The sequence below is a fragment of the Phocoena sinus genome, chromosome 4 (genome assembly GCF_008692025.1).
Source record: "Phocoena sinus isolate mPhoSin1 chromosome 4, mPhoSin1.pri, whole genome shotgun sequence".
Taxonomy (NCBI): Eukaryota; Metazoa; Chordata; class Mammalia; order Artiodactyla; family Phocoenidae; genus Phocoena; species Phocoena sinus.
Genome location: NC_045766.1, coordinates 69,446,127 through 69,463,485, shown reverse-complemented (window position 1 = coordinate 69,463,485; position 17,359 = coordinate 69,446,127). Strand labels below are relative to the sequence as shown.

At 40.4% G+C, this 17,359-nt stretch overlaps 1 protein-coding gene across 1 annotated transcript in view; it reads left to right on the top strand.

Annotated features, from left to right (window-relative positions):
* ATP13A5 (ATPase 13A5) overlaps window positions 1–17,359 on the top strand; it is a 99,451-nt gene that overhangs the window by 42,877 nt on the left and 39,215 nt on the right. The window contains 6 exon segments of the mRNA XM_032629401.1: window positions 693–754; window positions 2,432–2,582; window positions 5,393–5,474; window positions 7,465–7,469; window positions 13,489–13,567; window positions 13,570–13,644. Of these exon segments, the coding sequence (XP_032485292.1) occupies window positions 693–754; window positions 2,432–2,582; window positions 5,393–5,474; window positions 7,465–7,469; window positions 13,489–13,567; window positions 13,570–13,644 (454 nt within the window).

The window sequence follows — 17,359 nt, the reverse complement described above, 5'->3', positions numbered from 1 at the left end:
GAGCTCCGGTTTAGAAAGACAGCAGGTGCCAACTGAAAAGTCAAACTCAAGCTGGTTCTTGTTGGATTTCTATCCACTGAACCTCTCTCATTCAGCAACAGCAATGGTCACAACAATAAACAAACAAAAACAAAACACTTGCATTTTGTACTAATTAATGACTAGACTCACCTAATTTTCAACACCGTCTTTTGGGAATCATTTGTCACATGCTGAATCTTTCTTTCAGGCGCTCTTCCCTGACTTAAAATTTGATGTTTACCAATAAGGGCTTGGCCAATATTTTATAATTAGTATAAATGGAGTATAACCTTTAAAAATTGTGAATTACTATATTATACATATGTAACTTATAGAATATTTTACATCAGCTATACTTCAATAAAAATAAGATATAAAAAAAATAAAATTTAATTTAAAAAAGAATCTTTGAACAAATGGAGAATAGAAATTTTTAAAAATCTGTCTAGGAAGAAAAAAAGAAAGCTAATGGAAAACTGAGTATCACATTTACTATAGATAAATACAATAATGAAAAAAAATTTAATCAAATAAACACATTTAATGTTAAATAAAAGGGCTTGGGACAACTAAATATACTGTAATTTCTTAGGAGCTTGGGTTTTCTGTAAATCATGATATAATTAAAAGCTCGAAATCTTCTGCTAAAACCCATTCTAATTACCTTGCAGACTGGCACTCTTACAGAAGATGGACTGGACCTCTGGGGGACAGTTCCTACTGCTGACAACTGGTAGGCCCTTTGGCGAAGACAGAGTGTGTGATTGGTGGGGCTACCCAGGTGACACTTCAATTCATCCTTCCTGTGTTGATGGATGAATCTCACATAAAAATATACACAATAATTGGCTGATACCAGCTCCTCATTAGTCTAACGTGCTAAATTAAATGAGTTCTAAGTTCAGAATCAGACGGGGAAAGTAGGTCTTCAAACTCCACATGAAAAATGGAATAGAATAAAGTGGATGATTAGGTAGTTGAATGAATAAAACAAAAAAGCAAAGAGTGAAATCAGGACTATGCTTAATTAAAAACCGCACAGACTTCCTGGGCGGCTTGTGAGGTAGGAAATCCAGAAAGGAAAACCTCCATCTCCCCCCATCATGGAGTTCACACTCTAGTTGGATGAAAGTTGCAAATGCACCCACCTTCAATGTACTACACAGGCCAGGAAAAGAATTATGATTAAGGTACAGATATCACGATACAGAAGAAGACATAATAAAGATTGCTTGATAAATAAAACAAAAAACCACATTTCTGATTTTTATAATAACATAGTGGATAAAAGGTAGAAATTCATTTTGAAAATGAATGGATCGAGGAATACCACCTGGAGGAGATAGCATTTGAGATAGGTTTTGAAGGGGGAATGCCTAGAATTTTTACAGACATGATTTAAAAACTGGCACTAGGGACCGGAGAGGGCAATCACATAGACACTACCCTAGAACAGAGCTAGAGACAGGAGAGGCTGCCCATCTTCACAGAGTGGCCCCGAGCTCCGTTTCTCGCAGGGCTGGGACCTGCTTCTCAGTCAGAGTGGAGATACATCTGCTCTTAAGCTCTGGGTTCCCCACCTGGGCTCCAGACTCTGGCTGAGGCTGCTGTTATTGAAGGAGTCATGCAGGGGCTCTCCAGGATGGTAACGGGACTGGGTTCAGCACTGGCACAAGAGAACAGCAGTCAGGCAGTGTGACGTTGCAGAAGATACCTGGGTTCTGGCCCTATTCATGTGTCTCTGCTTCTGGCTGCTCCGATGCCCAGGCCAGGCCTTTGTCCAGACAGGTAAGGCCTCTACTGGCCAGAGCAGTGAAAGGGGAAAGGGATGTTTGCAGTTTCCACCCCTTCTCTCCCTCTCTTGCCCCTGGTACTCTGAAACTTTGGGGGAAGTAGAAACCACTAGAAACAATTATTATTCAGCTCTAAGATGGGAGGAGAGAAGGTAAGGCAAGCCAGTCTGCTGTCAAATATAGGCAAAGGCCAAAGGGCCAATTAGTGAGAACTATTTGAGCCCGTGCTTGCTTTTACTTGAAGAAGAAAGGAGCCAGCAGGCAGGCTTCCCTTCCATCCCTGCTACCCCATTGGCCTGGAGACTTCTTGCCTGGGTTGGGTGGCTTTGCAGAAGCAACTTTGCAGTTCACAGATGTCAGCTCTGAGCCTTCCCACAATGTGCCTTCCTGCAACACTGCCACCTTGTGGGCTGGCGGCAGGCAACCTGACAAAAGCCCCTGTGATTATACCCAAGTACTCTACTCGGAATTTACCATACAGGGCATGGGGAGCTATTGAAGCTTTTGAGCATAGGGGTTAGGTATTATTGAAGCTTATGTTAATAAGATTTTAAGGGGCAGGGTGTGCAAAATGATTTTGTTGAAGATCTTAACTTACTAATGATCTTCTCTACCAGTTTCCAGGAAGTCCACAGCTTTGCCTCGGGCAAGGCTTTGCCCTGGGGCCCACTGTGTGTGGCCATGGCCAGCTGCCACTCTCTGATCCTTCTCGACAGGACCATCCAGGGAGATCCACTGGACCTCAAAATGTTTGAGGGCACAGCTTGAGTAAGGTGATTATTTCTTGGCTCTAATGAATGAGGAAAACTGGAAGAAATACTTACCAGGAGTTCCAAGGCATTTCTAACTTTGGTTGAAACCCAGAGAAGATTCATAACAATATGTGAATGAGGGTCTGATCCTACCTGAATTTCCCAGTCCCTGCTCCAAGACTCTATTAACTAGTGCAACATGAACTAGGGTTCCATGATCAAATAAGTTTGAGAACTGCTGTTCAAACAAAGTTAAGTTGATTTCTTTAGGATTTCTTTAATATAGTGTGGTACATTGTGAATATTCAAGAGGGAATATAATACACAGCATTTACTAAACCTATTTCACCACAGAAAACCTTGACAGGCCAAAACATGGTACAAAACACTCTTGGAAAAACTCTAGTCTAAAGCAGTACCGTTAATGCAGTAGCCACTAGCCACGTTGGCTATTGAACACATGAACTGTGGGTATGCATCTAAGGAACTGGATTTTAAATTTTATTTATGTTAACTAATTTAAATTTAAATAGCCACAAGTGGCTCGTAGCTACTGTACTAGACAGTATAGGTCTCAAAACCAGAATGGAGGTCCCTCAATCCAATGGGTTCGGTTTCCTGAGGTGAATGTAGATGACAGATGAAGGTTTTAAGACTCCCCCTGGTAACTGTCATGACACAGTGGGAAAACCTCTTGACTCCGCCACTCTCTAGATGCAAGACCCCAAACTCAGAACAAGATTCTGAGTCATTACCTCATCTGCGCATTTGGATAATAATGCCTCATTCAGGAGCATGTTGAGACTGTGAGCCTGAAGGGGCTGCATGCATTGTAAAGTGCGCAAACAATGGAGAGTATTCATTCATTCATTAGTTAGTTAATTAACTATATTGTTCTGCCCTCCAAAAAAATATTCTAAAGCTACTTATAGTGACACATAAAATACAGGACAGCATTTAAACAGAGTTGTAAAGGAATGAAAACAGATGACTGTACAGACATGGAGAACACCTCACAAAGAGGCTAATTCAAAGATTTATTGTAGGAAAATTGTAGCTTTCTAGAGGCCAAAGTAATAAAAGGCCAAACCTGGTAAACAGGGAAATTTCTGTATCAGTAAATTCAAATGAGAGCATTTGCTGTGGAGAAATGCTTGATATTGTCGACTGAAAAAAATTCACAACCTAAAAGTTGAGAGTTATGTTTTATTTGGCAGACAAAACTGAGGACTTAAACCCAGGGCCCAGCATCTCAGATAATTCTGACGGACTACAACAGGAAAGTTGCGTGGGAGGGGGAGCCAGGATACATAGGAATTTTTGCAACAAAGACCAGGTAGTCAAATCAAAAGATTACTGTTAATTAAAGGCAACCAGATACCTCAAGTTAAGGAATTTAGCACTTTTCTATGTATGGGAAGATGCAAGAGTCTGGGCTCACTGAAATCATTCCTTTGATATGCACCTCAGCTCTCTGGGGCCAGCATCCTGTGTTTTCTCATCCTGAGTCTCCCCAGGGTGCACTGTCAGGGGTGCCTGCAGAGGCTGACTGCTAGACGGCAGGCATCCTATTTCTATCCCGAGTTCCCTGAGGGCTCACCATCTAGGCAGCTGTAATGTGATGGCTTGATGGTTCCAATGTCCTTTGTTTGCTGATATGGCAGGAAATATTTTTATTCACAATATAAGGGCAAGACTAAAATCACTTTTCTGGATCTTAATGGAGACGAATCAGTGTAATTTTTATAAGCAAGGTCCTTACCAGCATCATTGGTGCTGACACAGTGAGGAGTTGCACATGGTCATTATTGCTGCATGTGACTTTGATCCTGGTTCTAACAGTGCCCCCTTCTCCAATGGAGGAGGCTTGATCTCTTTGTACAAATGACATACAAATTGGGGTCTTATGTGAAGACATAAATCTATAGTATTAGCTCTGTAAGTACTGTCTTTAAGACCAGTTATATCCACCCCAACAAAGAAAGTGCAAATTGTTCATTGAGTTTAAAGCTGGATGAGAAAGAGTCTCTAGTTAAATATTTTTTGGTAGTTCCTTTCACTAAGCATAATGGGGAGGGAAAAAGTCCTTACAGACTCTAAGAATATTAGCACTAGAAGGGATGTCATGATATTTTTCAGAAGAAATTGAGATCTGCAGAAATGAAGTGATATCCCCAAGGTTGAACAAGCAAGTGATAGAGCGGAAACCAGATGTTGTCTCCTATTTTCTGACTTGGGCTATTTATATATCTGACTGCCTTTACCATATTTGAGCTTAATATTGGTTTCTCAGATGGTATAACTTATACTGTTGTAACACCCAAAGAATACAAATTATTTTCAAATATGCTTTCTAATTTGCTAGCAGCTAACTTGTAACTCTCTAGCTAACGAATTAAGCTAGTAGCATAGATAGAGCATAAGAAATAGTATCGTGTTTATCTCAAGATTCAACCCTCTGTCATCTGAGAGCTAGTGTGCTCAGGTATATTGGAGAGTAGATCTCCACTTAAACCCTCATCCATTTACAAGACATGCCTTTTAGGAAGAGCCAATGGGCTGTAGTTAGCACTTCCTCCACCAATTACTACTTAAAATGTAGTCACAATAATTCTGGCTTTTTGACATTTTACAATAAGGTCCTTAATATAAATCAACACAACAGAAATTTGACAATGATGGTATTAAGATAATTGGCCTACAAGAGAAAATACATGAAAAGGGCTTTGAAAAGATTAAAGTGCTATTTAGATATTTATTAGAGAGATATTTCTTTCTTATTATTTTTCTCTAAGGAATCTTATGAATGTTTTCATTTTAAAACAGATAAAGGAAGATTGCAATGTAGACTACTGCAAATTTGGGATATCAGTTTCCAACATAATAATAAAACCAGGACCAAAAGCCAGTTGATTCCCCCTTAAAACTGGTGAAATTCCCCTTTCTTTTACATATTTTTATATTCCTATTATTTTGTCTTATCCTAACAGTATCCATGGTCAGTTTGCTCATTCCTTCATTCCTGAATTTATCCATTAATTTATTCAACAAACACTCATGAGGTACCTATGTATGCTCGAGCCCTGTGCTAAGTGTTAAGGCATAAAGTGACTTCAAAACTAGACATGCTGGGAGGGACCTTCAAGATGGCGGAGAAGTAAGACATGGAGATCACCTTCTTCCCCACAAATACATCAAAAATATATCTACATGTGGAACAACTCCTACAGAACATCTACTGAATGCTGGCAGAAGACCTCAGATTTCCCAAAAGGCAAGAAATTCCCCACGTACCTGGGTAGGGCAAAAGAAAAAAACAGACAAAAGAATAGGGATGGGAGCTGCAACTCTGAGAGGGAGCTGTGAAGGAGAAAAAGTTTCCACACACTAGGAAGCCCCTTCACTGGCGGGGACAGGGGACGGCCGGGGGGAAGCTTCGGAGCCATGGAAGAGAGCGCAGCAACAGGGGTGCAGAGGGCAAAGCACAGAGATTCCCGCACAGAGGATCAGGGCCGACCGGCACTCACTAGCCCGAGAGGCTTGTCTGCTCACCCGCCGGGGTGGGTGGGGGCTGGGAGCTGAGGCTCCGGCTTCGGTCGGATCCCAGGGAGAGTACTGGGGCTGGCGGCGTGAACACAGCCTGAAAGGGGCTAGTGCCCCACAGCTAGCTGGGAGGGAGTCCGGGAGAGTCTGGACCTGCCGAAGAGGCAAGAGACCATTGTTTCAGGGTGCGCGAGGAGAGGGGATTCAGAGCACTGCCTAAACCAACTCCAGAGAAGGGCACGAGCCGTGGCTATCAGCGTGGACACCAGAGACAGGCATTAAACGCTAAGGCTGCTGCTGCCGCCACCAAGAAGCCTGTGTGCAAGCTCATGTCACTATCCACACACACCCTCCCCAACCCGGGAGGCTGTGCAGCCCGCCACTGCCAGGGTCCCGTGATCCAGGGACAACTTCCCAGGGAGAACACGCGGCACTCCTCAGGCTGCTGCAACGTCATGCTGGCCTCTGCTGACACAGGCTCAACCTGCATTCCAATTATAACTACCTTTCCCTTCCCTCCCCTCTGGCCTGAGTAAGCCAGAGCCCCCTAATCAGCCGCTGCTTTAACCCCATCCTGTCTGGGTGGGAACAGATGCCTGAGGGTGACCTATACGAAGAGGCAGGGCCAAAACCAAAGTTGAACTCCAGGAGCTGTGCGGACAAAGAAGACAAAGGGAAATTTCTCTGTGCAGTCCCAGAAGCAGCGGATTAAATCCCCACAATCAACTTGATGTACCCTGCATCTGTGGAATACCTGAATAGACAATGAATCATCCCAAATTGAGGTGTTGGATTTTGGGAGCAGCTGTAGACTTAGGGTTTGCAGTCTGCAACTGACCTGTTTCTGATTTTTATGTTTATCTTAGTATAGTTTTTAGCACTTGTTATCATTGGTGGTTTTATTGGTTTGGTTGCTCTCTTCTTTTAATTAAATATTATTACTTTTGAATTTTTTTACTTTAATAATTTTATTTTTTAAATTTATTATTATATTTTTCTTTCTTTTTTTCTCCTTTTTCTTTGGAGCCATGTGGCTGATAGGGTCTTGGTGCTCTGGCCTGGTGTCAGGCCTGAGCCTCTGAGGTGGGAGAGCCGAGTTCAGAATCTGGACTACCAGAGACATCCCGGCCCCACGTAATATCAATTGGCAAAAGCGCTCCCTGAGATCTCCGTCTCAATGCTAAGACCCAGCTCCACCCAACGGCCAGCAACCTCCAGTGCTAGATGCCCCAAGCCAAACAACTAGCAAGACAGGAACACAACCCCACCCATTAGCAGAGAGGCTACCTAAGGTATTACTAACTTCACAGATACCCCAAAACACACCACCGGACATGGTCCTGCCCATGAGAAAGACAAGGTCCAGCCTCATCCACCAGAACACAGGCACCAGTCCCCTCCACCAGGAAGCCTACACAACCCACTGAACCAACCTTACCTACTGGGGGCACACACCAAAAACAATGGGAACTATGAACCTGCAGCCTGTGAAAAGGAGACCCCCAAACACAGTAAGCTAAGCAAAATGAGAAGACAGAGAAATATGCAGCAGATGAGGGAGCAAGGTAAAAACCCACCAGACCAAACAAATGAAGAGGACATAGGCAGTCTACCTGAAAAGAATTCAAAGTAATGAGAGTAAAGATGATCCAAAATCTTGGAAATAGAATGGAGAAAATACAAGAAACATTTAACAAGGACCTAGAAGAAATAAAGAGCACACAAACAATGATGAACACCACAATAAATGAAATTTAAAATTCTCTAGAAGGAATCAATAGCAGAATAAATGAAGCAGAAGAACAGATAAGTGACCTGGAAGATAAATAGTGGAAATAATTACCACACAGCAGAATGAAGAAAAAAGAATAAAAAGAATTGAGGACAGTCTCAGAGACCTCTGGGACAACATTAAACACACCAACATTCAAATTATAGGGGTCCCAGAAGAAGAAGAAAAAAATAAAGGGTCTGAAAAAATACTTGAAGAGATTATAGTTGAAAACTTCCCTAACATGGGAAAAGAAATAGTCAAGTCCAGGAAGCACAGAGAGTCCCATACAGGTTAAATCCAAGGAGAAACACTCCAAGACACATATTAATCAAACTATCAAAAATTAGATACAAAGAAAAAATATTAAAAGCAGCAAGGGAAAAACAACAAATAACACACGAGAGAATCCCCATGAGGTTAACAGCTGATCTTTTAGCAGAAACTCTGCAAGCCAGAAGGGACTGGCAGGACATATTTAGAGTCATGAAAGGGAAAAACCTACAACCAAGATTACTCTACCAAGCAAGGACCTCATTCAGATTTGATGGAGAAATTAAAACCTTTACAGACAAGCAAAAGCTAAGAGAATTCAGCACCACCAAACGAGTTTTACAACAAATGCTAAAGGAACTTCTTTAGGCAGGAAACACAAGAGAAGGAAAAGACCTACAAAAACAAGCTCAAAACAATTAAGAAAATGGTAATAGGAACATACATATCGATAATTACCTTAAATGTAAATGGATTAAATGCTCCAACCAAAAGACAGACTGGCTGAATGGATACAAAAACAGGACCCCATATATATGCTGTCTACAAGAGACCCAATTCAGACCTAGGGACACATACAGACTGAAAGTAAGGGGATGGAAAAAGATATTCCATGCAAATGGAAATCAAAAGAAAGCTGTAGTAGCAATTCTCATATCAGAAAAAAAGAGACTTTAAAATAAAGACATTTCAAGAGACAAAGAAGGACACTACATAATGATCATGGGAGCAATCCAAGAAGAAGATATAACAATTTTAAATATTTATGCACCCAACATAGGGAACCTCAATACATAAGGCAAATGCTAACAGCCATAAAAGGGGAAGTTGACAGTAACAGAATAACAATAGGGGACTTTAACAACCACTTTCAGCAATGTACAGGTCATCCAAAGTGAAAATAAATAAGGAAACACAAGCTTTAAATGACACATTAAACCAGATGGACTTGATATATACAGGACATTCCATCCATAACAACAGAATACACTTTCTTCTCAAGTGCTCATGGAACATTCTCCAGGGTGGGTCATATCTTGGGTCACAAATCAAGCCTTGGTAAATTTAAGAAAATTGGAACCGTACCAAGTACCTTTTCCAACCACAAAACTATGAGACTAGTTATCAATTATAAGAAAAGAAAAACCGTAAAAAGTACAAACACATGGAGGCTAAACAGTATGTTACTAAGTAACCAAGAGATCCCTAAAGAAATAAAACAGGAAATAAAAAAAATCTAGAAACAAATGACAATGAAAACATGATGACGCAAAACCTATGGGATGCAGCAAAAGCAGTTCTAAGAGGGAAGTTTATAACAATACAATCCTACTTCAAGAAACAACAAACATCCCAAATAAACAACCTAAACTTGCACCTAAAGCAATTAGAGAAAGAAGAACAAAAAAACCCCCAAAGTTAGCAGAAGGAAAGAAATCATAAAGCTCAGATCAGAAATAAATGAAAAAGAAATGAAGGAAACAATAGCAAAGATCAATAAAACTAAAAGCTGAGGCAGACACCAAAAGCAATGGGAACTTGTTCTTTGAGAAGATAAGCAAAATTGATAAAACATTAGCCAGACTCATCAGCAAAAAAAGGAGAAGGCTCAAATCAACAGAATTAGAAATGAAAAAGGAGAAGTAACAACTGACACTGCAGATATACAAAGGATCATGAGAGATTACTACAAGCAACTCTATGCCAAAAAAATGGACAACCTGGAAGAAATGGACAAATTCTTAAAAAACACAACCTTCTGAGGCTGAACCAGGAAGAAATAGAAAATATAAACAGACCAATCACAAGCACTGAAATTGAAGCTGTGATTAAAAATCTTCCAACAAGCAAAAGCCCAGGAGCAGTTGGTTTCACAGGCGAATTCTATCAAACATTTAGAGAAGAGCTAACACCTATCCTTCTCAAAGTCTTCCAAAATATAGCAGAGGGAGGAACACTCCCAAACTCATTCTATGAGCCCACCATCACCCTGATACCAAAACCAGACAAAGATACCACATAAAAAGAAAACTACAGGCCAATATCACTGATGAACATAGATTCAAAAATCCTGAAGAAGCTACTAGCAAACAGAATCCAACAACACATTAAAAGGATCATACACTATGATCAAGTAGGGTTTATCCCAGGAATGCAAGGGTCTTCAATATACACAAATCAATCAATGTGATAAACCATATTAACAAACTGAAGGAGAAAAAGCATATGATAATCTCAATAGATGCAGGAAAATCTTTCAACAAAATTCAACACCCATTTATGACAAAAACTCTCCAGAAAGTAGGCATACAGGGAAGCTACCTCAACATAATAAAGTCCATAAATGACAAACCCACAGCCAACATCATTCTCAATGGTGAAAAATGGAAACAATTTCCTCTAAGATCAGGAACAAGACAAGGTTGCCCACTTTCCCCATTATTATTCCACTTAGTTTTGGAACTTTTAGTCACAGCAGTCAGAGAAGAAAAAGAAGCAAAAGGAATCCAAATCAGAAAAGAAGAAGTAAAACTCTCACTGTTTGCAGATGACATGGTACTATACATAGAGAATCTAAAAGATGCTACCAGAAAACTACTAGAGCTAATCAATGAATCTGGTAAAGTAGTAGGATACAAAATTAATGCACAGAAATCTCTGACATTCCTATACACTAATGATGAAAAATATGAAAGAGAAATTAAGGAAACACTCCCATTTGCCATTGCAACAAAAAGAATAAAATACCTAAGAATAAACCTACCTAAGGAGACAAAAGACCTGCATGCAGAAAACTATGACACTGATGAAATAAATTAAAGATGATACAAACAGATGGAGAGATATACCATGTTCTTGGATTAGAAGAATCAACATCGTGAAAATGACTATACTACCCAAAGCAATCTACAGATTCAATGCAATTCCTATCAAACTACCAATGGCATTTTTCACAGAACTAGAACAAAAAATTTCACAATTTGTATGGATACACAAAAGACCCCAAATAGCCAAAGCAATCCTGAGAAAGAAAAACGGAGCTGGAGGAATCAGGCTCCCTGACTTCAGACTATACTACAAAGCTACAGTAATCAAGACAGTATGGTACTGGCACAAAAACAGAAAGATAGATGAGTGGAACAGGATAGAAAGCCCAGAGAAAAACCCACGCACATATGGTCATCTTATCTTTGATAAAGGAGGCAAGAATATACAATAGAGAAAAGACAGCCTCTTCAATAAGTGGTGCTGGGAAAACTGGGCAGCTACATGTAAAATCATGAAATTACAACACTTCCTAACACCATACACAAAGATAAACTCAAAATGGATTAAAGACCTAATTATAAGATCGGACACTATAAAACTCTTAGGGAGGGCTTCCCTGGTGGCGCAGTGGTTGAGAATCCGCCTGCCAATGCAGGGGACACGGGTTCGTGCCCTGGTACGGGAAGATCCCACATGCCGTGGAGTGGCTGGGCCCGTGAGCCATGGCCACTGAGCCTGTGCGTCCGGAGCCTGTGCTCCACAGCGGGAGAAGCCGCAACAGTGAGAGGCCCGTGTACTGCAAAAAAAAAAAAAAAAAAAAAAAAAAAACTCTTAGGGAAAACATAGGAAGAACACTCTTTGACATAAATCACAACAAGATCCTTTTTGACCCACCTCCTGGAGAAATGGAAATAAAAACAAAAGTAATCAAATGGGACCTAATGAAACTTAAAAGCTTTTGCACAGCAAAGGAAGCCATAAACAAAACAAAAAGCCAACCCTCAGAATGGGAGAAAATATTTGCAAATGAAGCAACTGACAATGGATTAATCTCCAAAATATACAAGCAGCTCATGCAGCTCAATATCAAAAAAAATAAACAACCTAATCCAAAAATGAGCAGAAGACCTAAATAGACATTTCTCCAAAGAAGATATACGGATTGCCAGCAAACACATGAAAGGATGCTCAACATCACTAATCATTAGAGAAAGGTAAGTCAAAACTACAAGGAGGTATCACCTCACACTGCTCAGAATGACTATCATCAAAAAGTCGACAAACAATAAATGCTGGAGAGGGTGTGGAGAAAAGGGAACCCTCTTACACTGTTGGTGGCAATTTAAATTGATACAGCCACTGTGGAGAACAGTATGGAGGTTCCTTAAAAAACTAAAACTAGAACTACCATATGACCCAGTTATCCCACTACTGGGCATATATCCTGAGAAAACCACAATTCAAAAAATGTTCATTGCAACACTCTTTACAATATCCAGGACATGGAAGCAACAATATCCAGGACATGGAAGCAACCTAAGTGTCCATCAACAGATGAATGGATAAAGAAGATGTGGCACATATATACGATGGAATATTACTCAGCCATAAAAAGAAACGAAATTGAGTTATTTGTAGTGAAGTGGATGGACCTAGAGTCTGTCATACAGAGTGAAGTAAGTCAGAAAGAGAAAAGCAAATACTGTATGCTAACACATATATATGGAATCTAAGAAAAGAAAAAAGGTTCTGATGAACCTAGGGACAGGACAGGAATAAAGATGCAGACGTAGAGAATGGATTTGAGGACACATGGAGGGGGAAGGGTAAGCTGGGACAAAGTGAGAGACTGTCATGGACATATATACACTACCAAATGTAAAATAGATAGGTAGTGGGAAGCAGTTGCTTAGCACAGGGAGATCAGCTCGGTGCTTTGTGTCCACCTAGAGGGGTGGGATAGGGAGGGTGGGAGGGAGACACAAGAGGGAGGGGATCTGGTGATACATGCATAGGTATAGCTGATTCACTCTGTTATACAGCAGAAAATAACACACCATTGTAAAGCAATTATACTCCAATAAAGATGTTTAAAAGAAAAAAAAAGGAAAGAAAATAGAAAAAGAGAAATGCAAACAAAGAAAGCTAGACATGTTGGGCTCTGTGCTGGAAGAATAGGTGGACTGATAGAAAAATCAATATAGGTGCAAATAAATGCAGTATAATGTGCCCAGTGCTATAATAAAGGCTGAAGAAAGAACAGCAGGGGTCCAGAGGTGGGAGTAAATACTGTTTTTAGGAGAGAAGTACCACAGAGGTGGCACCCTGCAAACTTGGTCTGGAAGATGATTCAGATTCCTCCAAGCAGCCAAGGGGAAGGGCCTTGCAGACCAGACAACTTGATGAGGGAATCGCCTTAGACGCAGCTAGAAAAATATCAACGTTGTGACAACGTACGACTTCATGATGTCCCTGGGCTCACCGAAGAGTAAACCTTATATGCTGCTGTGCATCTCCTAAATCTCACGTAACAGCTTCTTAAGGTCCCCTCTTTTGGGGCCCTCAGAGCCCCTTGGAAGCCATCGCCATCTTTCGACAGTCTCCATTTTCCTGCAGCCTGCAGAGGATGTCTGTGGTCATTCAGCTGGAGGGGAGGATTATTTTTGTGTCTATATGAAAGGTGCCCCGGAGATGCTGGCTAGGTTCTGCAGATCTGAAACAGGTACTAACTGACACTTATCTCTTTCAGGAGGCAAAAATATTTTAAAAGCTCAAACACACAGAGCAAACCAACCTAAATCAATGAATGTGGAGGTGGTTATTTTCTCGGTAAGTGGGAAGTGGGCTCAGTAGATCTGCTAAGGCAGAGGTGGTAACTTAAAAGCAGAGAAGCAGGGCTTCCCTGGTGGCGCAGTGGTTGAGAGTCCGCCTGCCGATGCAGGGGACACGGGTTCGTTCCCCGGTCCGGGAAGATCCCACATGCCGCGGAGCGGCTGGGCCCGTGAGCCATGGCCGCTGAGCCTGCGCGTCCAGAGCCTGTGCTCTGCAACGGGAGAGGCCACAACAGTGAGAGGCCCGCGTAAAGAAAAAAAAAAAAAAAAAAAAAAAAAAAAAAAAAAGCAGAGAAGCAGTGAGTAAATGTCAGCCAGAAAAGCCCAACCACAATGGGGCATCAGAGAGGGAGGTGTGAAGCAAGCCTCAGAAGCCAGAACAGGGAGCTACAGAGGGGTCAGAGGACCAGGGAGCGTGACAATGAGGAGTGTTAAAAGGAACCAAAGAGACAGGTCTGAATCCTAGATTAATTCTGCAGACAGGGATGCTCTGTCACCTCCTGGGGGCTGGCACCACTTATGGGGTCTTAGACAGATCAATGAGAGGAGAATATAAAAAAAATAAATCTTTTAGAAAAAAAAAGTGATTAGAGTAAATTAGATGGTATTAGAGCAAGGTAATTGATCATTTTCACAGCAATTTCATCTTTCAGGCCCAGATTTTGAGCTGATTTGTATTGTTTCTTAGTCTTATAAACATATGCGCTCTCTAAGCTGCAGCCCAGATTTGTAAGAATATTGTTGCATTCAAATGAGTTCATTTGGATAAAACTGGCCTTTTTACTCCTGATTTTCATCTATATTCTCCTTACAATTGCTGATAGCCATCAACTTGTGCACAGAATTCTAAGATTTGACAAATGATTGCTTTAACTTCTCTCTCTACTTCGAGTCTTTTTTTAGAAGTCCCTCTTTTTTCTGACTTTGATCTTCCTCATAGCTCCCATTAACTCCATCCTTCACAGATTGATGGTCTGTGCTTGGCTGTTCATTTCTTTTCAGGTGTCATTTGCCACCCCTTATTCTTCTGGTAGCCCTTCCAATTCTTCTTATTGTCCTAAATTCTGATCTTGACATATGCTAATATCATATTCATACAGTTGGCACTTTGAAAGACCTCCAGAATCCTTTAGATATGTCTTCTTTCAAGAATCAGTAGTACACCTCCCTCGGGTCTGGAGAGGTAGTGAGTGCAAATTGAGTTCCTTATATGAAGTAGAATTCAGTATTCTTAATTACGTTCTGGAGACAGATTGTCCTCAGCAGAGGACAATCTGTAGATTATTTTTTCTTTCGAAGTTTCTCAGTTTTTAAAGTTTGTTTTTGAATTGCTTATGACAAAGGAGTAAAGAAATACTGTGGAAAATTGAATAACAAATCATCTGCATCACTTATCTTTGATTTTGTGTTGCTGGTAGAGAGATCCTCACTTATATACAATTATTAACCCCTCTGCACAAGATGTGGATATCCTCGGTTCCTCATTACTATTTACAACCTAAGTCTATCTACTCTAATATAACCAGTAATCACCGTCCCTTCCTTACCCTGTGTCTATTTCCCCCATCTATAAAATGTGGGATTGGGTGATCTCTAAGAAGCCTTTCGCCATGACATTTTAATCTTCTAAATAGAATCACAAATATATGGGGTTCACAAATATACGAACGGCACTCTCAGGTTTAACATTCAAGGTGTTAACTATTCTTGAGGAAGCATAAAGACCCATAACACACAGGATTTTGTAATTTTTCAAGATACAAATTTTAATAATGAAAGTTAAGGTCACGTGTGAAGACAAGATTTATGTCGCTAGAAATGGAATGTAGCTGCCACCCAGCTGTCACATACAAATTAAACTGTGATGTTCTCATTTAAAAGCACCAGTGAGAGAGACATTATTATAAATATGACAAAATTTAAAAATGAGGGTAAATGCGCTAGATTTCCAACTATCCCAGGTTTTCCCAGAGGATATCAGGAGCCTATTATCATGCTTCCTAGACTATAGTTATTATTTTCAAACAGGGTTAAAGATCAGGGTTTTGATTATTTTTTGAGTCAAATTATATGCAGCAGAAATTTCCAATTAGGAAAATCAAGATGTATAAAAAACTGACATCATAAAGGGGAAGTAGAAGAGTTTCCTGAGATGACTTAGGGGGAAAAAAAATCAGGAGCAATATCTTATCAAGATTCACCCTTTCATGAGTTTAGCCAATTTCTATTGAGCTTGACTATGTATTGGCTGCCCCTCAAGGCACTGAGGATTCAGAAGTGAATAAAATCAAATCCTTGCCCTCACAAAACTTATATCCTAATTGGGGGAAATAATTAATGAAGTTAATCTATAAAATATTGTCAGGCAGTGATAAATGCCCTGAAAGAAGAAAAAAAGCAGGTTAAAAGGATTTTAAAAATGACAGAGAGCACCGTATTACATGGGGAGATTAGGGAAGTCCTCTGAGGGGGTAACATTTGAACAGAGATCTGAGTAAAGTCAGGGAGCAGAGCATGCAAGTATCCAGGGACGGAGCACTGCAGGCAATAGGAATAGTGGATGCAACAGGCCTCGACACAGGATTTTGCTAGAATGTTGTAGAATCCCGAGATACCCAAGTGCCTGAAGCAGTGAAAAAGGGAAGAGTCATAAAACAGAGGCTCAAAGCAGAATACATTGGTGAGAAGATTTTGGAATTTTTCTTTTAGCTCTAGTTAATGAGAAAATATTAATCCAATTTATAATAGAAAGTCATGAAGTTAAATGATGAGAATTTAACAAATTCTATATTAAGGTGCATTTTCTTTTATAATATTCTCTAAGATCATGAGGTAGGATTCATATCTGATTATCTGAGTATTCACCAACGTGCCTAATATAGGATCTAAAATAAAGTAGTAATTTAGTAACTGGACTGTGGAATGAAGGATGTAGCTACTTATACTCTACTCCAGAGAGAAGTTTCTTCATTGTATTCTTATCCACGTTGAATTATTTCTCATCAAGAAATTCAACTCTGATTTTTTTCTTAAAGAAGTTTACTGACCACGTGATCATTTCTCTCCCAAGTCCTACTAACAGGATAGAAAAGAAAGTTTCAATGAAAACTAGAGAAGGAATAAGTGTAGATGAGAGATTTCTATATATTTCTGTAAGACGTAAAGTAAGTGGAGGAGTGGTAGCTGAATCAGCAGGATAGAAGAAGCTATAGCTTATACCAAGACAGAGAGATTGCAAGAGGAAAGCTGGTTCACCCTGTAGAACCCCAGAGAGAACGAGACTCTGATAGGTCATGTACTGTGGAAGATGGAGATGAGACTGAGGACAGTGAACATGGGGGATGGACTGACAGCAGGCACAGAAGTTGGTTCCCTAGGTCTCCCTATCCTTCCCCTTCCTCTTCCTGAAATCTTAACTCCACTCTGGACAGAAAAAGGAAAAAATGAGGGATCAAGAAAGAGCTCTTGGCCCCCAAATTTACTTTTTAAGAAACACCTGAGATTTATTTTATTTTAGAGGAGAGGTCCCACTACCTAATGTAACCCAGTTAGACTCCAAGCCTCCCATTTCAAATTCTGAAAACTCTTCAAATCCTTGGCTGATGT